Below are 24,241 nucleotides of genomic sequence, written 5' to 3' on the forward strand. Positions count from 1 at the left end.
TATCAGAATTATACCTTTGTATTGATGCGAGTGACATTTTAACTAAGCATCGATACTAAAAACATCGATTATAATCGAAGCATGGTATTATTCGGAAGTTTTCTTACATCTCTATTGTGTGCTCCCTCATTTGCATACTTGTACAGAGCCAGGAGTCCTGTCTGTCCATTTTGACGGGTGAGCCGTCATCCACAACACCGCTATTGTCGTCACGGCAGCCCAGCACGGCGCCACCGCCCACTCGAGGACGTGAGCACTTCACCTTCGATCCGCCGCAGTCGCCGAAATCAGCTCGGAGCAGTGAGAAGTCACGCAGTCACTTTACCTTTAAAGAGGACCCACAACAGGCTCAAGGACGTCGGGCAAGCAGTGCCCACTACAATGGGGGGCATGGTGGTAGCGATAGGGAGGAGGAGCAGAACGAGGAGCGTTTGCCGGGTAGTCGCAACAAGAAACTACGTCCCAGGGAACGGGACACCATAAATGTCAACGGCTCACGCAATCGCATCTCGCCCAGCGTTTCGCCCTCGTCCAGCAATCGCACAAGTCCCAAGCGGGAACGGAAACGGACCACGCCCTCTGCCTCGACGGGTGCCATAGCCAAGATCAACTCGGCACCGCCCACCATGAAGGAGGGCAACTTTTTTGGCAGCAGTCAAAACCAGAAGCAACGTCAATCCCAACAACAACAGCAACAGTTGTCTCCCTCCTCCTCCTCGCAGCGTAAGTATTCCTCGAGCTCCTCCAGCGGCAGCAGCGAACGTTGTCTGAGGGATGTGACCACTGCCGGCACCATGTTCCCCTTTGATCGCGAGGCCCTGGACTATGAGCGCATCCAGCGGGAATGCTTTGCACCCAGTTCGGCACCGGGCAGCACCAGTTCCGACTCGGATGAGGCGGAGCATTGTTCCGTCTATGAGCGCAAGTTGAGTGCGGACATCTTTCAGCAATATTCACGTCTCACGCAGCAGGAGCAACAGCATCAAATGAACCTTGAGAGGGACAGGCCGCCATCTCGGAAGAACTCCAAGAGGATTCGACCCGATTCCGTGATACACACTACGATACGAGAGAATCAACAATATATACCACAGTCGGATGCCTTCTATCCGCAAGCCAAGTCTTCCTCCTCGCCCAGTGATCATTCCTATGCCGAGCTGAATAAATTCGAGGACATTGCCAGCAAGTTTGAACAGATTCCACCCAAACATGGCTCCAACTCCACGCTGAACTTGCAGCTGCTGCATATGCATAGTCCCGGCAGTGATTCCCTGGCATCCACATCGCTCAGTCCCACAGATGCCACACGTAAACGCTCCTTTAAAAGCAAATCAAAGGCCAAGGCACAACAACAGCTGGAGGAGGCACTGTCGGGTTCCAGCTCCATTAATGTGACAGCCAATCCCCTGGAGGCAGCTGCCGTCTGCAAACAGCCGCGTGCCACCATCGTTGTCCAACAAGTAAGTGAACTCATCCCCTTTCTTTCTCCCCGCCCACGGAGATGGGCTGCCATTTTGGCTATTTTATAGCTGGAATCACTTAGTAAAGCAGTTGAAAAACCATAATTAAAAACATTAAGATGTGCAAGATAATTTTAGAAAGTATGACTTTTAAATATAACAGCTAAAATATAAAGATCAAGCATAACTTTGCCTAAACTTTACCAATTTTTACGCAAAATGTTATTTTTATCATTATTAGACCTCTAATTTGATTCTGCATCAAAATTGAAATGTGTAATTTTCTGGTTCACACTGTCCATTTTGTCCGTATGCTTTGACAAAATTTCAAACTGTCATAACATTGTCAAAACTTAACCAATTTTTATGCAGAATGTCATTTGGATCATTGTTTAGGCTTTAATTTGATTCCGCATTTAATTTTAAAAATTAAATTATTTGGTTCACAATGCCTCTTTTTTTCAACAATCATTATTTTTTTAGTTTGTTTGGATTGTAAAGTTAATCTCAAAACGTATCATTGTATTTTGATTGAATCATTATATTGTAATTTTTATTATAACACATATGTATAATGATTGTAGTGCCTGTGTTATCTCTTTGAAATTCAAACAGCACTGTTTTTGTCCAGTAGGTCCATTTTCTCTGTTTATCTAGCTCTCTGTCTCTGCTCTTCTCTCTTTGTGCCTCATTTCCGCTTCTAGCTGCGCGCACGCCTTTCTCAGCTATTTTCCCTCTCACACAATTTATCGCTCTCTCTTTCTCTCTCTCTCTCTCTGTTTCGCTCTGTGTGGTGCGTGCTTTTGTTATGCCTTGTGGCAGCTCATAAAAAGACTCGCACCGCTGGTGGATCGACTCATTCGAATGTTTACGATCCGCCACAGAGCAACACTTGGCACAGCAATTCATAAAATATACGAAAGAAAAACCACTGCGCAAATCACAAGAACGTTCTTAACTGGAAAATCAGAAAATCCGAAAATCAGAAAATATTTATAGTTATTATAAACAGAAAATTATCGTGTATCTTTTTTAAAAGTATCTGTGTTGTGTGCGACGCGTTCAAGTTAAAAGTCAGCCCGACATGTAAACTGTGTGATTCCATTTGTAATTTAAATTCAAGCACTCCAAATCGTTGACTGCAGGCTTAAAAGTCTTACCTGTTTAAGCTACAATTGTAAAAAGTTTTAAGTGAAAAATATCTAAAATGGCGCCTTTCTACAAGCGCATCTGCCGCAGTCTCTCGAAGCGCTACAAGGAGGTAGGTGAATCCCCCAATCTAATTGATTCTATACTCGTATGCAGTGCATCCATTCAGTTTTCAGATAAGATAGCAGACAATTGAAACATTTCATTGTTTGGCAATGAGTGTTGCCAGTTTATAGCCCCCAGTATCCATATCTATTCCGTTATGCCGACTTATTGTCTGACGTCAATTTGACAATCTGGCGCCAGAGATTATTATCTGTTGAATTGATTGAAATCATATAGTAAGTGGCCGTGAAAGTGAAGTCGAGGTCGTAAGGTTGTTTTAATCAAATGAAATATTGATAGGGAGGCTATAGAGATTATCTATCTTATTCAAAGAGTACTACTTTTTTAATTATTTAAAATGAAAGAGTATCTAGAATATTTGTGTATAGTTAATTTTGATTTCAAGCAATTATAAAATTCTAAATAAAATGATTAATTATTTTCATTCTAAAGTCAATTCCTTAAAGGTTTAAAGCTCATAAATAAAATAAACTTAATCTTCATCAAAACCATTTTATTCCGTTTGCAAATATAATATATCATTTGTTTACTTTTTTTTAAATTAAAATGTTGCAACTGTCAGAAGAGCATGTAACTGATGTATATATTAATTGATATATCTGTATTTATATAGATATACATATATTGCTTTTTCCACATCTCATGCCGGGTGATGACAGCTGTCAAAATAAACTAGCAGCAACAACAAATGAAATCGAAATCATGCCAAGGCGCAGGTTGCTAGGTTGCAAATACATATACGTGTATGTACATATAGAATTTTACATACATTCTCCCATATATTTATTTACTTTTAAAATAAAAACATACAGCATATGTAATCCATTCCCGCGGAGACTGTGGAAAAATACATTGTCCAAGTTTTCCGACTGTTCCCGTCTTCCCTGACTCACGACCCGTTTGATTTATTAACTTTTTACGATTTCATTGTAAGGAGCAATGAGTAGTTCGTTCATTATTACCCCTTTGGGGCAAAGGAAATACGCACATTATTTTACTTAATTACTGGAACGAGAGATGTTCCTTTACATATAAAACATGAGTATATAGAATACTGAATTTCCTTGTAACAATAACAAAAAACAGGTCATAAGTAGCTACACTTTTTAATACAAATATGTAGAAGTATATTTAGACTCTCACTTTTTTTTCCTATTTAATATATGTATAAGCTATAGTCAGTCGCCCTCTGTCTACTATTAAATTTATAAAGCATTATTATTTCCTTAACATGAAGGAAATTTCCAAAACAACGCAAAAAAGAATTCATTATATCCGGCGTGATTATTTCGAAGAATTTTGCTATATCAAAGGTGTCGTTAGTATTGTGAATATAATAATAAATAAAAATGACTTTATACTATAGAATGTATAGCGATGAAATGGTTAACTTTACTTGTTGTATTTCTTAATTAAACTAGTTTAAGAGTTACGTCATTACATAGCTTATTAAATTTTTATTAAAAAAGTTATAGCTTATTATAAATGGAATAACTAGTTTGCAATTTAAAAAAATGGAAAACTAAAAAAAATTTAAACAAAACTAAGCTAAAATAATTTTTTTGCAGCTTAAAAATATTAAAATTGTATTAAAGTTAAATAAAATTTGGTACCCTTAATTTTTTATTCGTCCTCTGCATTTAAGGCCTTAAATTAAAGACACTGCTCGTAGCCTTAATAGACTTAATAGTTTATCATTTGAGACCCTTCTCTCTATAGTTTCAATCGATCAAAGGCAGTCAAATGCAAATCATTGGCCAAGGAGCAGCTGCAACTGCTATGAATGCAACCTTGGTGGTCACTATCTGCTGCCCCTCCCCTTACACAATTGGAAATGTAAACAACAAATGATTTGCGCCAAGTTTCCTTCCCCACCTCCTCGTCGCCTTGGAAAACACACGTTGGAAATATCAAAAACAGGCATGCAAATAACATTTTTGCTTGGCTGCAGTTGTTGTTGTTTTTGTCTATTGATTTTACATTGAAACAAACGTGAAGAGGGGCGGCGATGGGCGGGGTTCCATAAAGTGTTAATGTGCAAATGCATTTGTTTAGGCCTTGGTGTCAAAAGCAGGCAACGCGTAAGGCCATCATGAATGCAACTCAACTTTGTGGTACACCCCTTTTGCTGGTCTCTCCTTAGGTGAAAAAAAAGACGTGTCTAATGGTTGCAAATGTAAATTAAATACAACATGAAGCATTTTAGATCTCTAAAAGAACTCAAAAGACATCTTTTTATTGAATATTTAATGGGAAAATTAAAATTTTTTTACTCTCCCTGGTGAAGGAGTTCATTTATTCAGCTGGAAGTGCGAATGGAATTTCCATTTGGGTTCATTATTCGCATACATTTGAAACGAATTCAAAGCGAAGGTCAATCTAACAATCAAAGGGTCACACTTTCATTTCACGGGTTCAAATTATATAATTGAAAGCCATTAATATTAACAAATGGCACAATATTTCTCATTCATTCTTTAAATGCGGTTATTGACTTGGCCGACCAGAATTTCATTATTTCGCTATTTTTTATTCTTTTTATGTTGTGCGTTTGTCAAGGCCGCACACGAATTACCGCTAATTATAGATCTAGACATTGCCAAAAAACTAAAAAAGAAACAAGAAGAGCAAAAGTTCACAGGCCTCTCTCATTTCACTTAGTTTACTAAACACTGCGTATACTTAATGTCGTTGCGTATACGTGTCAGCGTCTGTTCACAGCTGGCGTTTAGCTTGAGCTTTTTTTTTGTAGTTTGAGTAAAGCGAATTAATTATCGCCGTACACATTTAATTCTTTTTATCTTTGAGCTCTCTTTGTGGTGAGTTTGGGGCAGTGTGTTACCGTGTTCTGCGTGCCATTAAATTGCCATTAATTAACTGAATCATAAACTCCCGGAACAAGTGCACCTGTCCCTTCTTCCGGCTGCGATTCGGTTTGGATTCCATCCCCATCTGTGTTGCTGCGTTAGTTGCACTTTTTTGCAGCTTCATAAATAAACCAAGGCTATAAATAAATATATATACGTACCTCTAGATGCAAGATACAAGATACACATGTATCTGCGTTGCCTGCAGTCCATTGTTCAACATCTGTAAATAGCCTCAACACACGGAAATGTTCAAATAACGCGAATACAAATAGTTCAACTGCAGCAACTGGAGATGACTGCAAGAGAAAAATAGAAAAGGATAGACATATGACGAGATGAGTTGAGTGGCATGCAACCCACACCTTTTTTAACATAGACTTTGCACCCTTAGACAGGCATCTGGCGTGTGGCCAGCCAAATTACAACCAAAGACTACGAGAAATCCCCCACAGCGTTCTTAATGAGCCAACGTAATCAACTGGTAAAGGCAGAGCACAACGGGCGGCATTGGGATTGTAATGATAGTTACAAGAAAAACCCATAACAATTAAGCTAATTACTACACAGAAAATGAATACACTGCAGTTTCAATAATTAGTTGATCTACTGATATGTTTTCATATGGAGAATGGCAAACAATTCTGAAATTATAGCGAGAAAATGATGCCAGTAAATTACAGATGGTGTTGATATCTTAAATAATTTTCCGTCATGTTTCGATCATCAAATATTTTACAAATAAATTCCATTATTGGACTATTTGGAAGAAATTTAAAACAAATCAAACTAGAAATAAAATTATTTGTATAAATGAATAATTTAAATTTTTGTTAAAAGTTATTTTTCATGTTTATAAGACAAATCATCACAACAATTATTTAAGAATATTTAAATATATATTTAAATTTAAATATTAAATAAAAATTTAAAATAAGAACTAAAATTAATGTTTATAAAAAAAGTTGCGTTCCTTTTTATAAAAGTATATATGAAATTTTCTTGTTTAAACAAATAATTTAATTTCTCGTTTGATAAAAAAAAAATTCAAAATAACTCTTATTTTATTTCACAACTTTTATTTTAAGAATTAAATTCGTTACGGTGCCTGGTTTTAGTATTCCGACTGACTTGTGACAGGTGTACACGCAATAAAAACTTTCGATAAAACAATCATAAAGAAATCCACTCCACTCAAAAACAGCAACTATAAAAATCAATCCAATTTAACGAGCGAACGGTCAACATTTGGCAGCTTTTTTCAATGGCCAAACACAAGAGATTCGGCTCCAAATTTCCACCCTCCCCCCTTTCCAATGCCAGCTAAACCAATGCAATTTTAAACTAAAAATAATTATAAGTTTAATGCTGCTACCTTCGAGTTTTACAAACGATTGAACACAGAGAAGAGCTCCATTTAATTTTCATGGCATGTGCGAGAGCTTATTTTTATACAGATTGAAAGCAAACTAAATGTATTTTTAAACATCTTTACGCTAATGCATGCAAAAAATACGACTATACAATAGACTGTGGATAGTGGGAGGAGATGGAGGTGGAGGTGGAGGACACATTGAGGTGTGAAATGAACGCTGGCAGACGCAGCCAACGCAGTCACCTCGATGAGCAAATTTATGCACATATTCGGCATAGTTTACCTTAACAAATTCATATCGAGGACCATTCACAATTTGTAGCTGGCTGAAAGTGCATAAACATTAACCAAATGCAATTCTATAAACATATGCTGTGTATTTTCATACGCCCCGTTGCCGCACCATTAACCAACTAATTGACAAAACAAATTCAAAGATAACTCGATTTCTCACACCTTCTTAACGCACGAGTAATTCGCCATTTTATGAGTACATTTTTGGTTGAGTTTTTCCTTAATTTGTCTATTTAAAAAGCGCTACACAAATTTTCTCACACTCTGCATCCCGTTTCATTTAATGGCCAATTGAAAATTGATGGGAAACAGACGAAACCAAAGCACGAAATCAAGCAAAATATTGAAGCTGTTTAGTATGCCCAGCTAACTGATACCCGGTAGCTGAAAAGCATATCTAACATTTATCTGTAACTTACATAGATACTTTAAAGAGCTATATATTTATTTAATTTTGTTAACTAGTTTTTCTTTGTCATTAAATTGTTTTATTTTCTAGGATAATGCTTATACCCAATGGGCTTTATTTATAGGGCATAGCAAACCAAATTTTCAGTACACATTCAGCGTACAACAGGGCGTATGAAAAAGCTGGAATAAAAAATATGCTTGAAAAATAGAGAGAACTAAATTGGATCTGATTATCAGTGGCTTAGCAGCTATCTCTTTCGCTTATTATACACACACCACATGCACAATATACGCAATTACTCATACGCCGCGTTGTCACCATAAAATTTGATGTCTTCATCAACATTTCCACACTGCGGGCGATCGCTTTGCTCTGCTTCGAAACTGCTCCCCCGTGTACATTTGTCCAAAAGTTTCATTTGTGGCCACTTGAAGCATTTAGTTAACTTTTATGTGGCAACTCATGTGGCAACTCATCAAAGGTGTAACACGAACACACACACGCACACACAAGTGTGCACAAAATATATGTGTTATTAATTAGGCAGGCAAAAGCTTTATTTTTGTCATGGCAGCCAATAAAATAAACAAATTAATTTCACCATTCGCTGAATAAATACTCGGATATTTACGGTGTGCTGTTTAGATGTGTGTGTGTGTAAGTGTATACTTGTCTGACTGTCAGTCCTTCGGCTTTACAGGTAGAGAGGTTTAACCAAGCCTGTAATTTATGGCAAAACTTTTGCTGTTTGCGTAAAATTGCTGAAAAATTTCAATTTGTTGCAATTTATGCGTTTCACTTGTTTATTTTCGTCTATTTACAAAGTTTAAGATAAAGAGAGGAAGAGGAAGAGGGACAGGAGACCCCTACAAAAACAGTCCAATTTCCTTGAATTGACAACTCAACCTCAGCTGCAGATACATTTGAAAGGCTTTAGATACTTTAGAGAAACAAGACTTCAAGTACCTTGATTTGGCAGTCATTAGTATATCATTTGGCTCGAGTTTTGGCCATGATTGGTAACTCGTTAAAGTGGTAAAGTGGTAGTTAATGTTTTGCAAAGTATTTTGCCTCGACACCAATTGCAAAAATAGGCTCGGCCTTAATTTATGCCATCAGAGGTAGCACGCGATGGTGGAATGTGGCAAGCTGCTTCAAGGTGTAGATAAGGCTGAAAGTTATTGTATGCAACTGAATACTAGGGCTGATCCACTTCAGTTAAGTGGAGCATAGCCTTGAGCCACTCAAAATGGCCATAGACGAAGGTTTGAATAGAAAGTGCAGACAGGCAAGAACATTTCTGCAGATTTCAATGCTAATTGAAGATGGGAAAAAATGAGGGAGATTTTATGAAGGGTAGTCCTTTCAATTGTGACAATCCGCTTAAGTCAATTCATCTGCTTACATCTTCACAGCCCTCTCTCAGCATGGACAACACGGTTGAAACGTTGCTCATCAAAAATGAAGGTGATTTCATCAGTGTGGAGCAGGGAAAGGAGTTGAATGCACGCAAGCGACACTCACAGCAGCTGGCACATCCGCCACATGCCGCTCAACTGCATCATCATCATCATCACCAGGTACAACATCAGCAACAGCAACAACAACAACATCAACAACATCAACAACAGCAGCAGCAACAACACAAACGGGATGAAAATATGCGACAATTGTTGGATGTAACCAATACTCTTACCATCGAGGAGCTGCGTGACTTTGAAATGCGGTAAGTCATAAATTGCAGATCTTATTATTTGATACGATGGCCATTAAAGGCAGCAGATTTCATGTATACTAAAAGACATAAAAACAAATGAACGAGAGGCCATCAATTTGCTTTCAAATGGCAAAAACTCACATACTCGCATGAGAAAATAAAATCAATATAAATATTAAAAAAATAAAATACGACTTGAATTGCATTTTATAAAGCAGCTGCAATTGATTTCAAGTTTCTTTTGGATTTCAACTAAGCAATAAAATTGGGTGTGTTCCACAAATTTGTACAGATTTTGTTGACAAATGTTTCTGAAATATGAAAGATTTAATTTTTCAGACACACATATTTTCATAGTCAGAAAAATCTGCTGTTCAAAATATATTTTAAATTTCAACAAAATTATAGTTTACTGGTATATTTAACAAAAAATATATAAATTTGCTTAATATGCATTTCATGTTTATTGTTCAATTTTAAGAAAAAAAAATCAAAGTTATGTTGATTCCATAAATTTTAAATATCATCAAAACTTTTGAAATATTTTGACATTTAAAAGCTTACAGTTTCAGGAAAATTTGAATTGCTTTTTTGTTGCTTTTGAATTGTTAGAGATTACTAGAACATATTGAAATTTAACTTATATTGCTTAGTGTTTTTCATAGCATACTTTCAGGCCATTATTGGAGCTCCAAGAAGTAAAACATATTAGTTGAAACTGATGCTAAATTTTAATTAAATGTAGATAAATAACAAAATTCGTACTAAACTTTATTGAATGAGTTCGATTGAATTTGTTGATTGCACTTTTGTTGCAAACTAATCTAAAATTCGTCCCTTGCATTTAACATTGTTTGACTGGCTGTTGTCGGACAAGTTGTGAAACAATTTGTGGTCAAGTTGCCACACGCAGTGCCTGAGTTCCCGGTAACTGTTGCAGGCCCATAAGCCATGTTGCATGTTATTCCAGTCAGCAGTTGGTAACCCACAAGTTGAGGCAGATGTGCGTCCTACAAGGATGCTGTCATCCACAGCATCTCTTAGTAGAGAAATCCTTTTTGAGCCAACTTTCTAGTTGCATTTCTCAGAATTCCTGTATACCATTAAAATAAAAATATAAAGAAGGTTATCAGCAGATTGCTCAACAGTTTGAGGCATATCGAGAGTTTGCACTTTAGATGCAATTCCAAAGAATTGTAAGACAGCCAGTCTGAAAGTTAAACACAGCTGATGACCATACAAATTGTATTCAAATTTGCCATTCACAACTTGCAGCTACGGGTCACCACATCACAGCCGCTCGCAGTCGGTTAAGATGCCCGGCAGTCGTGCCTCCGGGCGCCCCAATCAACTCTGTCTGCCCCAGCAAAGATCCCGGTAAGTTTTTGTGGCAGACGCATTTAATGAACGATTACATTATCAACATTGTTGTGTGTGTGTGTGTATCCACAGTGTGGCTTCCATGCCCAACACTGGCGTCGAGGAGGAATACTACAGACTGCGACACTTTTCCATTACGGGCAAAGGCGTCGTCAATCGCGGTGATTCACTCAAGAGTCGACGCAGTCGATCCAACAACAGCGTTGCCAGCTCCAACTCCAGCACCGAGCACTTGACAGCAGCCCAACAACAACAGCAGCAGCAGCAGCAACAACTACAACAACAACTGCAACATGGACAACAACAACTCCCTGCACCCACCTCAACCTCTGCACGCACCTCGCTCGCCTCCAGTCGGGAGAGCAGCACCTCAAATCCGGGCAATGGACCCTATAGGTAAGCCACAACTACCACTACACTGAAAAAAATTAAGCATTTTGTGCTTAAAATAAATCCCACGGTGTCAAAAGTTCGGAACGGAATACTTTTTTGAAGTTGATATTTTGATAATTGGGACTTTCAAATATTTATATTTATTTATTTCCGTATTAATAAAAAAGTTAATTAAATTTCTATGTTATAATTTAAGTGTTAATTTAATAACACTTAATTTTTTAAATTCTAGATGAAATCTCGTATTTAATTTAATTGAGTATGGAATACTTAATTTTTGATTTTGCGGCCAGCAAATTTTGTTTTCATTTTTACTTCAATTAAATATTTTAGTTCATCTCATTTAATCAGTACGCAACCTTATTTTAATATTCATTTCATACATGTATACTTAAACAAATACATTTTTAAATACAGAATTTTTAGTTTGAATTTTAAAATGATTTAATTTTTTTTTTTGTGTACTGCGGATGAACTCGGAATTTAATTCAACTAATCCTTTGCAGAGTTTTGATGCTTGGCGGTCCGGCAGTGGGAAAAAGTTCGCTGGTCTCGCAGTTCATGACCTCAGAGTACTTGCATGCATATGACACGAGTATTGGTAAGTATCTCTATCTCTTTCTCCCTCTCTCCCTTTCTATTCTATCGCTCTCCCTCTGTCGCCACTGGAAACTCCTTCAGCGAATGCTGCTTAAACTTCGCTTTAGTGTTTTGGGTTTTTGGGCATTAGTGCTTTGTCATTGTGTGTGTGTGTGTGTGTGTGTGTGTATGTGTATGTGTGTGTCTCAGTCTGGTCCTCAACCCTTGACCCTTAAATGTGTGTGTCTAGTTTTATTGTGCCCTTTGTTTTTGGTTTTGTTTGTTGCCTTGGCATTTGCCTTCACAATTTATACATGTATTTTCTATTATTTTTTCTTTGCTTTGCTTTTGTTTTTCTTTTTTTTTTTTGGTTTGTTATTGTGTTTTTTTTTTTTTCCGATTATGTTTGTTTATCTGTTGAATTTGTGTGTCGTTTGTGCTTTGCCCTTGACTGCGAAAATTTACGACCATCTCACAAAACATATTTATATTTATACACATAAATAATTCGTTTTTATGTTGGTTGACTTTTTACGACCCGCCATGTACATTTTGGCCACTGTGATTTGATCCCACAATTGGCATAAACGAAACAAAAATAAAATTGCTGGAAAATTTTTACAAATCAATATGAAAAAATCCACGACGAATGTACAGTGCGGAAAAGTACTTTTTACATGCGGGAATTTGGAGTAATTGATTGAGAATTATGGACCTGCAGATATCCTGTACTCATATCGAATCACACATATACACACACATACATACTGCTTTGACTGTAACTTTTGCTACAGACATTTTAACAGATAAAATTAATATACCCTACCTGCGCTAGATATTTTTTATGGGTACAGGCTATCGAAATGTCACACATGAAAATTTGCAAGTGTATAACGAGATTCACGCTCCAATTTCCTGTAATTAAATTTGCCGTAAATTAAGTAACGCCATCACTTAAAATAAGTGTCAAAATGCTTTTTCAATATTTTATAACATCAATCAAATTATATTTTTTTGTTCTCTCTCCATCGTATAAAAAAATTAAACCGTTTCATTCAACATATAACAATAACAAAAATCACAACAAAACTAACTAAACAATAACCAACAAACAATGACAATTCTCCAATTGTTTATAACTTTAACCCTTAACTCAGATCTAGGCAACAGTGATATCCGCATACATATTGAAAAAGCCGCCGACGGTAATAGCAACAACAACAACAATTAAAAATCTATCCAAAATAATTATTATAATAATAATATTTATTCCAATACATTATCTTACCTACATATACTAAATTAAATGCTTCCAAATTTTATAAATTTTGCTGAAACAAAAAAATAATAATATTTACGAACTTCCATTAATTTTTATTTTTCACTTGTTTAACTTTTGAGCTGCATTTGCGTTGAGTTTCCAATTGAATTCCGATTAACTAACTTAACTAGCTCTTAAGCTTAAGTCTTATCTTAATACACTGGACACGCCCCCACGCAACACGCCTCTCCTAATTAGGCCACCAACTTAGCCCAAAGTAGTTTTCTTCTACACACATACATACGTGCATATACACACACACACTCGCACACACATAAATTCCTCCCTTAATCAATTGATTGTCCAATAAATGCGGCTTTGTTTGCTCAATAGTTCTGATTTATGATAATGTCCAAGTTATTATATGAATATACGAAAATGTGTCTATGAAAATGGTTGAATTTGGGAATGTCCTTCAGTGTTGGGCAAGGGCTTTGGTATGACATTAAGGCAACACTGATATAATTTAAAATGGCATCATTAAATGCCATGAAATTTTATAATCATAAAAAGCCATAAATATAAATACTTGAAAATGTCAATTACACTTGTAATTTATGCGTAGCCAATTGAGCGAATACATATGGGAGGCAGTGTCAGTCAGATGCATCATCAATTCAGCTCTGGCTCTAAAAGCAATAAATTATTTCAGCGTAATTAATAAAGCAGCAAAAATATATACTCAACTACAACAAAAATATGTATAAACACATATACTCACACACACATACACACTAGCATACAGTCAGACAGAAACATTGACGATTCATTGCATACCTTTGGGCGCCAATTGGGGATTTCATTAAAAACCATCAAGATTTCAGTGATGTTTTATCCACCCCTCTTCTTCATGCCATCCCTCGCTAAGTGTACTTACCTATATGATAATAGAGTCCCAGTATGTAAATCCGAATTGCACGATAAGTAAACTCTCAACAGACAGACACACACACACACACACACAAAACAAACCCAACTGCAGTTGTATATACTCGTAAATATTGTAAATGTATATAATTACTATCTGAATGAACTCACGTTTTTTGCACCATTCATTTGTAGCTTAACATAATTTTCAATTAATTTTATTGCGTAATACTTATTTACATATTTAAATTATAAATCATTTTATGAAATATTAATTGATCAATTGATTTTTTATTATGATGATAACAGATGATGAATCTGGCGAAAAGGCCGTATCAGTATTACTCAGCGGTGAGGAATCGGAGCTGATATTCATAGATCATGGATACACTGATATGACGGTAAGTACTTGGATTTGGCCCTACACTTTGCTAAGCTACACTGATAAAAAAAGAGCAGTATCTAAAATAAAAGTAATTGTTTTAATAAACGTTTTTAATAAGTAAAAAAAAAAACATTAAGAAAAAAATACATAATCTGGACATTACAATAAAGATGGTTTCTCATATTCTAAGAATTTTTAGTTCTCGACTCATTTTTAAGCTAAAAGTATGAAAATAAACTAAGATTATTCGTCTAATAAGAATATTATTCAATAATAATAATAATATTTATTTAATCATAAATAATATATTATTTCTAAGAAATCTAAGTATTTTCGTCTAAAAAATGAATCGAGTATAATAATTTTTAAATCTCTGCACGCGAAATGTCAATTCAAGCCAACCATCACTCAGAATTTGAACCATCCAACCTGAAAGATACTTTATCTGTGACATTTCATAATGCCATTAACATACACAATCAACACACACCCACACAAACAGACAGATACATACACAGCTTAGCTCTATACACAAACACCTCTCTTGAACCTCACTCAATGTCAGTTCTTTGTGTCATTATTATTTTTATTTGCTTTCACAGCCGGATGAATGCTTGACCAACTATGATCCACATGGTTACTGCGTCATCTATTCTGCCGCCGACCGCAGCAGCTTTAGCATTGCCGAGCAGGTGCTTCAGGTGTTATGGACCAATCAGAACATCGCACAGAAAGCCGTTATACTGGTATCCAACAAAGCGGACCTGGCCAGGAGTCGACTCGTTACGTCCGAAGGTAAATAAATAATCGAGTGCCATGCACATCACTAAACGATTTCAGAATTTTCATTAACACTTCAAAATGCGCTCGATTGGATTTCTCTCTTATTTGTTTTTTAACTCTGTAAAAATAGCTACATTCAGTGACACAGTGTGTGTGTGTGAATGAGTGTGTGTGTGTGTGTGTGTGTGTGTGTGTGTGGGTGACAGTGGTTATATTGTTAGGTGTGTGTGTGTCTCTGCAAAGGACAGCACAAAAGCGTCCACAGACAGCTGCAGTCGCTTTAATTTTGGTTTTTTCAATGAAAGTCGATCAAGCGGAAGTTGATAATCGGTACGTCTAACACACACACACACACACACAGCTATATTATGGATTTATAAATGTATATAAAAAATAAATATATACATATCCTTTATGCCATCGTTAAACGTGAAGCAGTTGAAGGTCACTCTCCTCTCCACTCAATTTCCTTTTATGTAATTTCAAGTACATCCACTTAACATACCCTAGAAAACTCTTTCAATATTTTAACTGGCTTAGGATATCATAAAATATACTGCACATTTACTTAATTTATCTTAGTACCCTATACAGTGTGTCAATATTGTAAGTAGTTTAGGATATTATTCAAAAAAACCACATATTTCTTATTTCATCTTACTTTTTATCTCATATTCACAGTTCAAAATGAAACTAAAAACTAATGATTAAAATTTAATAATGTGTATGAATTATTAGTTAGTAAATTCATTATATTTTAGTCAGTGAACGCTTTTAAAAATTTTGAGTAATGTGTCTAAGCTAACCCTTAAAAAAAACTAAAAAAATATTACAAATTTCGAATTATTTCTTATCTCATCAGGGACTCCGTATTTATCAGAAAACAACATATTTAATTAATATTTACAACGCAAGTAGTAATCATAATACAACTGGCATTTTTTGAAATCCTAAAAGTGCCAGTATTTTGTATAGGGTATTTACGTGTCGATTTTAAGTAGATGTTTTGATATGAAATTAAATGGCCAACAGATTTGCAGACCGTTAGCATCCTCTATAAACTTTAGCCGGCAGGCATGGCTTTCATCTAAGATATTCAATATTTTCACAAATTACATTTTTCTTTAATGGCCGCTTACGGAAGTGTGTGCGTCAACAAAAGAAAGCTGCAAATTTAGGTCATATGACAAAGGCGAACGGACAGCGGGAAATGGGAAGTATGTAGCGGGTAACAGGGAGTTGGAAATGGAAAGCGGGGAGCGGGGAGAGGCAACAAGTACATTGGGCCTCGCTGGATGCTGGGAAATTGTTTAAGCGCAAAATTGATTACATTTCATTCCTGCGGCTTATGTTCAAATAAGCTCATTTCTATTGTTATCAATGCAAAAAGGCAGCCCCAAATTTCATAAAATATTTATAGAATTGTCAGGACCCAAACCTGTAAAAAAAGAAACTTCAGCAAAATCCACAAGAATTTATTATTGAAAAAAAATAATTCAAATAATATCTGTAAAAAAAAATTAAAGTATGCACAGTAAGTCAAGTAATTAAAATTTTTACATAATATTGCAAAAAAATAAATATACCTTTACATGGCTCTTTAAATTTTTCAACTTTTTTTATAGTTGCTTATGGATGTTAAAATAATAAAAAGAAAATAGTGAGATCTCGAGGATTTAACTATTTTAAGAAATACATTGTTTTTAATTTTCGAATTTGTCTGCAGAAAAACTTGACCATTGTACTTATAATAAAAGTCTTATATACGTGTATAAATCTTATATTTAAGCAGCTAGAATGCAGTTTGCAGTGGCCTTTTGGCTGCCAAGTAGTTTGCATTGTTTATGTGTTTTGTTTGCTTTTAATTAAACGGCGGACCGACGAAGAACCCAACTGACTTTTGTTAAGCTTACCCCAGAGAAAGGGAAACGGGTGAAAATTAGCAAATATCTTGCTGTTCAAGCTTTAAATTTGCTGTTGCCGTCTGGAAAGTTTAATAAAAAGGTTCATAATAAGCTGGTAGCGTTTAGGAGAGATGAGAACATCCTATCAAAATCTAATAAAAAGACGACAACTTTTCGCACATCGTTAATAAAAATGTCTATATGTATATGTGCACTTTATGTGTGTGTGAGACTGTCATAAAAGCGGACAGAGCCTACGAAATACATACACATATACTTAGCTACTTATTGTACTCATAGCTTCAGATTTAACGACAGCAGGCGCAGGAAACGTGTCAAAATCTACAGAGCAAGCAGGAAAAGCGGCAGGGGGAAGAATTAGGGAGAGATGTATAGGTTAATGGGCAAACGTGTTAAGATATAAATTGTCCAAGTTTGGTTTTTATTACCCACCTAAGAGTTTAACTAAGCGACGCAATTTGATTTGATTAACTTGTCGCATAACCGAGATTCAGCATGGCACTAAAATTCGCAACTTGTTTTGTTTCTATCTTACAGAGGGCAAGGCCATGGCCACAGCATATGATTGCAAATTCATAGAGACATCGGTGGGCATTAATCACAATGTGGATGAGCTGCTCGTCGGTCTTTTATCTCAGATACGCCTAAAGCTCGAGAATCCCGAGAAATCCAGGTAAGTAATTACTCTACTGACAAATTCTTGAAATTTTCTGAGTTTTCTCTTTTCTCTTGACAGAGATCTATTTCGCAAGCGTTCCATTCGCAAGTCCAAGCGTCGAGCCTGCTCCCCCCTCAGCGCCGGCTGCCTCAATGCCAATACACCTCTGGGTCCGCTCGGCACAGCGCTGGGCGATGGGGCAGGTACACCGCCAGGCAGCGCACACAGCAGGTGAGTCGACATGTTGCATCCATCATATCCTGCAGTTAATTACAATACACGGCTTCTTCTTCTCCTTCTTCTTTTCACCTGCAGTCCACGTAAATATCGCGGATCTCGCACCTCCACTAGCTTGAAGGTCAAGGGGCTGCTGGGACGTGTCTGGACGCGAGATTCCAAGTCCAAAAGCTGCGAGAATCTGCACGTGCTCTAAAGAGTTCCTCTTAAACTCAAACACAACGACTGAGCATGGGCAAAAATAAAACAAAAATACGAGGGAAAATGGGGAATGGAATTGGGGAGGTACATTTTAGTTTATTATCCATTTAGCTTTTTGGTTATCCCAAAATTCGGTGCATAGAAAGAAAATCCCAAGGATTATTTTCAAATATGATAAAATGAAGAGCTCCCTAAAATGATTTGCCTAAGTTTTGAAACGTACAAGCTACAAATAGACTCATAACTCATACTTGTATTACGAATACTGTATTGTACATATATGTATCTTTATTTTACTTATACATAAGTTATTTAAATTTTATTTGTATAAATAGTACCGAAACCTTTGTACATATTTCAATTTTATTCATCAAATATAAAATATATTTTTAACTTGATTTAAAACTGTGTTTTCTTTGGTTCTTTCATTCTTTTCATAAATTTAAGCACATTTTTTAATATTTCAAAAGCATCCATCACAATCATTATAATATGCAGTCTTATATGCAGTCGACAAATTAGTTTACAGGGCTTGAAAAGTTAATTATTATATAATTAAATGCAAACCAAATCAAAAGCAATAATTTTATGTAATTTTAAAAATATTAAATTAAATTAAAATTATAACCCTAAATGAGATATGAATAAATTGTACTGATTTTTACAATGTTTGGCAAATGTTTGCCAAATATAATTTATTATAATGTTATAATATATATAAAAATTGCTAATAAAATTGCATTTTAAATCATAAATATTCGAATTGTTCAAATTGATTTTTTAATATTCAATGTTCATTAATAAAACTATGAAAAGCAACAAAAAAAATTTCATGATAATTAAAAATATTTATATGTATTATTCAAATTCAATTTGCATTGTGTAGTTTTTAAGTAATTTGCTAATTTTTGGAGAATGCAAACAAATTATTTTTGTTGCAGAAACCATGTGCACAACATTGGCACTTATTATAGGTTTCTTAGATTAGTCGGGACCATTTCGAAATTTAACTAGAGCAACCACACAATATATGTTACCTCCAATCGGGGGGCTCGAGAGTGTTAAACATTAGTTTTTACATACGATTTACAGAAATATTGGAATCTAAAATTACAAAAATAATATAAATAAATAAAGAAATTGAAAGTTAAGGCATTCATGTTGATAACATGGACCGTCTGTATCAGATTTTGAAATGTCCTGCACAACAATTTTAAAATTATCAATGTCACAATTAATATCTGTAGATACATAAATGCATTAACATTTAAATGTTTTGACAAACTTTCCACTACATTATTATAAATGTGAAATTGTATGTATGTATATCAAAACTATTGCAGCACAATGGAATTAAAAAGAACATAAATAATAATACTAACTATTTGGCACTGTCCAATTCTCTTTAAAATACACATAATTGTAAAATTACAAAAACAAATAAATCCAGCAAGATGTGCAAATTTATATAACTTGTCTATAAATTTATTAATAAAAAGTGTTTAGATGTATTTTTTTGTCCATCATTAAAAATTAAACAATCCAAATATTAATACCAAATTTAAAATTTAAACCGAAATGAATTCGAGCCGTGGAACGTCAATGGCCAAGATACCCAGATGCAAACTGGTCTAAAAATTGATTGTAAAAAGCTATGTAGAATCGCAAAAGTCAGCCATAAATAGTTGTCATGAGTGTTTAAGACAGAGACGAATATATACTCCATTTACTATTACAAAAACTATATGTGTAATGCGTGTATAATAAATGTGTAAACTTTCGACTTTAATCTGCTGTTTTTATTTTTGGAATAAGGGAGTGGAAAAAAGGGGATAAACTCTTATTTTTATTTTTATTAGAAAGTTTAAGTTTTAAGAGTGGAATTTTTCCTTTGCTCATATCTCTAATTTTGAAGCTAGAATTTTAAAAATTTTTGCAGATTTCTTGTTATAAAATGAACTAAAAAAAAATCAGATTTAAATAGTGCGCTGAATTCGGAACGGCTGAGCACTTACAAGTTCATATTTAGTTCCAGTGGGCCAGTTCACAAAAACGTCACCAATTGTTCAGCTGCGAATGGCAATACAGCTGTTCAAGCAGCAGATTCAGTCATTATTGTGAATGGCAATTTACATTTTGGCCAGTATCAAAATTTCACGGCCAACGTGCAAAATTCGCGGTCATCGTTTCGGCTACGAGGAAATGCGCTAGTGCTTTATGTAATAATATGTTAAGCTGACCAGAAATATTCCTTTAGCGTACAGAAACCGTGTGATATACATATATAAATATATTTAGGCCATAAAATGTTGCCCTATCAAGTGGGTGTGGCGGTGCGCGGCACTCTGCATAGCCAGGTGAAGCTGTTACTCCGATCCCAGGTACCTGCCGTAGCGTTTCAGTTCCGCAACCTGTGCCCGATGTCCGAGTACGAGAAGCGGGTCAGTTCAGGTCAACTGATGGTCGATACCAAGCAGAAGGAAACGATGCAGGCACTGGATAAACTCTACAATCGAATCAAAGGGTATCAGCCAACTACACAACAAACATCAGACGGCGGTTTCTTTGGCAAGCTCTTTGGAAAAAAGTCTAGTGAAGATGACCCCGAGGATGATTTGAATGCGGGCAGTCACGCCCCCCAAGGCATGTATATCTACGGTAGTGTGGGTGTGGGAAAGACCACACTCATGGATCTGTTTTACGATTGCTGTGAGGTGAGTAATGTCTTGTTGATATATGGATTGTAATAATAAACTTTCCCCTATGTTCAGATTAATCACAAGCGACGTGTGCACTTTACCGCCTTCATGAACGACGTGCACGCCCAGATCCACGAAGCCAAGGAGCGTCAGGGTCCCGTCGATCGCGCGTTTAACTCCGAGAAGCCGGCACCCTTTGATCCAACGAAACCCGTGGCTGACAGCATAGCCCGTGAGTCGTGGCTCATTTGCTTTGACGAATTCCAAGTGACCGACATCGCGGATGCAATGATACTTAAGCGGCTTTTTACTCATCTCTTCCGAAAGGGTATTGTTGTTGTGGCTACCAGCAATCGGCATCCTGAGGATCTCTACAAGAATGGTTTGCAACGCGTCAATTTTCTGCCATTTATTGGACTCTTGCAGAATCGCTGCGAATTGGCCAAATTGGACTCTATCGATTATCGGCGCATTGCCCAATCGGGAGATACCAACTATTTCGTGATAGGTCAGACAGATGCCGAGGGCAACATGGATCGCATGTTTAAAATACTGTGCGCCGAAGAGAATGACATCATTAGACCCCGCACGATCACACATTTCGGTCGCGATTTGACTTTTCGTCGCACATGCGGACAGATCTTGGACAGCAGTTTCAAAGAGCTATGCGATCGCGTGAGTTTCCCACAGTTCTTAATTATATTCCTATATTAACATATTATCTATAGCCATTGGCAGGAAGCGACTATCTGCAAATCGCACAATTCTTTCACACTGTGCTCATACGCGACGTTCCCCAGCTGAATCTGGATGTCAAGTCACAAATGCGGCGATTCATAACGCTTATAGATACCCTATACGACAACAGAGTGCGTGTTGTCATTTCAGCCCATGAGCCGCTGGACAATCTATTCGAACTGGGCGAAGGATCACGCATATCCGATTCGGATCGTATCCTTATGGACGACTTGAAAATAACTCATGGTTCGGTATGTAAAGAATCCTTATTTTTTAATGCTTTGTTAAAAATTCAAATATACTTCTAGCATGCATCGAAATCAAGTGTATTTACCGGAGAAGAGGAACTGTTTGCCTTTGAGCGCACAATGTCCAGATTGTATGAAATGCAGAATAGCGACTACTGGGAACAGTGGGCGAAACATCGATGATACAATAATAGATCAGTACCTTAAAAACACTTAAAAGCAATAATGTAATTAGCGCAATTAAATTTTCATTTTAACCGTCACAAATGTACAATGCCTGTGTTATTAATTAAATAATACAGGAAATTAAATTTGATTTAGCTGTTGTCTGCTTTCCCTCCGATTGCACAGTCACGTCAATAGTAGACAAATTATTATCAGACAAATATTTTTGCTGGCTGTGATGATGTGATATATGTATGTGTGTACATGGAGGGTGTGTCTTAATCAAATAAACTTATTATAAATATACAGCTTAGGACATAGAATTGGCACAACCTAAATATATGGATACAAATTTGTATTTTATTTTTGTTAATTTAAATTAAAATGGCACAATAGATTGATAACATATCGTAGTCAGTCATCCCCTTACTTTGTATTTAGTATAAATCAACAATTTAAACTTCTGAAACCTTTCTATTTTCTTGTTTAAAATCATGACAAAGTGGACAAAAATTTGGACTTGTATTTCATAGGTTTGACCAACTTGGAATGTTCATAACTTTGTCAAAACAAGACTGATTTTAATAATTTGGCTTTTTAATTATTTTGAATTTAAATTTTGTTGAATTAAAAAATTTCATTTTTTTCGACCATCAGCTATTCATTGTCCAATTTTCCTTACCAACCACCTTTGTCGTTTTTTCAAAAACTTGAATTTCTTATGACTTCAATAAAATTCAGCCTATTCTCGTTCGGTTTGTTCGATTTACAAATCAATTCTCATAAAAATATTTCCAAACTCATGCTATTTCTGTTAAAATTTATATGTAGGACATTTAGTTGTCAACATAAATCTTTTATGATAACAGTTTTACACTCTATCTTTATTTTAAGTTCTTTAACAAGTCTTTCGATTAACTTAAAGCCACGGTTCCGTTTGCAGAATGGATTTCAAGACCTTAGTCGTGAACAAAACTTTGCCCTTTGGTGAGCAGTGTCTGCACATGATCTTAAATCATCCTAGACATCGTCATCTTCCTCCTACAGATTCTTCTTTGTTGACTGTGCACATTTCTTTGCGTCAGGTTGAGGAAATTGCCCTGAGCATATCCAAGCGCTGTGTCGTGTCTGGGATGAATGAGATTGCCTGGGCCCTGAGAGCGCTCATGTTGACCGACCTGACGACACTGTCTGGAGACGATACTCGGGCTAATGTGCGTCGGGTTTGTGTGCGAGCCTGTTATCCCTTTGAACCGCAGTTCTTTGACAAATACTTTGAGCGTACGCTCCTGCAGGATATTCACTGTGCCGCAGTCTGCGTGTATCCGGCGCGTGTTAAGGATGCTTATTCTTCGATTCAACAGTTTAATCAATTGGAAAACGTTGCCATTGCCGCCGTGGCCACAGGATTTCCTACTGGCCAATATGGACTGCAGACGCGACTTCAAGAAATTAGCCATGCAATTCTGGCTGGTGCCACTGAGATTGATATTGTGATTAATCGCCAGCTTGCAATTCTAGGCGACTGGAATACACTCTACAACGAAATTGTGCTCATGCGTAGCGCTTGCGGGGATCATGCGCTTCTGAAGACCATTCTGGCTATTGGGGAACTGGGCACTATGGAAAATGTAAGTAGCCTGTAAATTATTTTTAAAAGAGATATTTAAAAAAAAGTACAAGAAAAAAATATATTTTTCTGAATCTAGCTATTTTTAACGGTTAATTTCTGGAAACTTTTTAATCCTGATGACATCTAACATTCACCTTATTTCAGGTCTACAAGGCGGCCATGGTCTGCATGATGGCGGGCGCTGACTTTATTAAGACATCCACGGGCATGGAGGTAGTGAATGCGACGCTCTCCGTTGGTCTTGTCATGATATTTGCCATACAGGAGTTTAAGCGACGCACTTGTCAAATTGTTGGACTCAAGCCGGCTGGTGGAGTACGCACCGTTCGTGATGCAATTGCCTGGATGACCTTGGTTAAGGAAACACTGGGCAGTCGTTGGCTGACACCGCAACGCTTTCGTTTTGGAGCTTCTACACTCTTGAATGACATAGAGAAGGTTGTGCGCGATGGTGTCGCGAAGTTGGAACGCGAGGCGGCTGAGAAGTCAAATCAGCTTAAAGCTCCAGCATCCGAGGCAGGCAGTGAGGAGGCAATGTGCAAGGAGTTGCGCAAGAAACAGCAAGAGAAGAAATAGACTTGTTTCGTATATTTAAAATAAATTGTACTTAAATGTAATTTTATTTGAAT

The 24,241-nt window shown here is 36.3% G+C and overlaps 3 protein-coding genes across 4 annotated transcripts in view; all 3 read left to right on the forward strand.

Moving 5' to 3' along the window:
• LOC117783030 (auxin response factor 19) overlaps nucleotides 1–18,423 on the forward strand; it is a 47,922-nt gene extending 29,499 nt beyond the window's left edge. The window contains exons 7-16 of one of the 2 annotated variants that reach the window (XM_034620184.1): nucleotides 147–1,460; nucleotides 9,099–9,409; nucleotides 10,676–10,777; nucleotides 10,853–11,176; nucleotides 11,680–11,774; nucleotides 14,250–14,341; nucleotides 14,928–15,120; nucleotides 17,571–17,706; nucleotides 17,770–17,922; nucleotides 18,007–18,423. In XM_034620184.1, coding sequence (XP_034476075.1) covers nucleotides 147–1,460; nucleotides 9,099–9,409; nucleotides 10,676–10,777; nucleotides 10,853–11,176; nucleotides 11,680–11,774; nucleotides 14,250–14,341; nucleotides 14,928–15,120; nucleotides 17,571–17,706; nucleotides 17,770–17,922; nucleotides 18,007–18,124 — 2,838 coding nt within the window. In that variant the 3' untranslated portion in view covers nucleotides 18,125–18,423. Of the gene's footprint in view, nucleotides 1–146; nucleotides 1,461–2,345; nucleotides 2,722–9,098; nucleotides 9,410–10,675; nucleotides 10,778–10,852; nucleotides 11,177–11,679; nucleotides 11,775–14,249; nucleotides 14,342–14,927; nucleotides 15,121–17,570; nucleotides 17,707–17,769; nucleotides 17,923–18,006 lie in introns of those variants that run through there. The other variant, XM_034620185.1, reaches the window with a different exon arrangement.
• Nucleotides 18,424–20,282: 1,859 nt separating this feature from the next.
• LOC117785069 (putative ATPase N2B) lies at nucleotides 20,283–22,325 on the forward strand. Its single transcript, XM_034622956.1, has 4 exons — nucleotides 20,283–20,843; nucleotides 20,901–21,503; nucleotides 21,557–21,817; nucleotides 21,875–22,325. The coding sequence occupies exons 1-4, from the start codon at nucleotides 20,436–20,438 to the stop codon at nucleotides 21,995–21,997; spliced, it is 1,395 nt and encodes a 464-aa protein (XP_034478847.1). The 5' UTR covers nucleotides 20,283–20,435; the 3' UTR covers nucleotides 21,998–22,325.
• A 537-nt stretch (nucleotides 22,326–22,862) lies between these two features.
• LOC117783986 (deoxyribose-phosphate aldolase-like) lies at nucleotides 22,863–24,227 on the forward strand. The gene is made up of 3 exons (XM_034621572.1): nucleotides 22,863–22,966; nucleotides 23,027–23,610; nucleotides 23,757–24,227. Exons 1-3 carry the CDS (start codon nucleotides 22,924–22,926, stop codon nucleotides 24,186–24,188), a joined length of 1,059 nt encoding a protein of 352 aa, XP_034477463.1. The 5' UTR covers nucleotides 22,863–22,923; the 3' UTR covers nucleotides 24,189–24,227.
• Nucleotides 24,228–24,241: the final 14 nt, after the last annotated feature.

Source organism: Drosophila innubila (genome assembly GCF_004354385.1).
Source record: "Drosophila innubila isolate TH190305 chromosome 2R unlocalized genomic scaffold, UK_Dinn_1.0 1_C_2R, whole genome shotgun sequence".
NCBI classification, from domain to species: Eukaryota; Metazoa; Arthropoda; class Insecta; order Diptera; family Drosophilidae; genus Drosophila; species Drosophila innubila.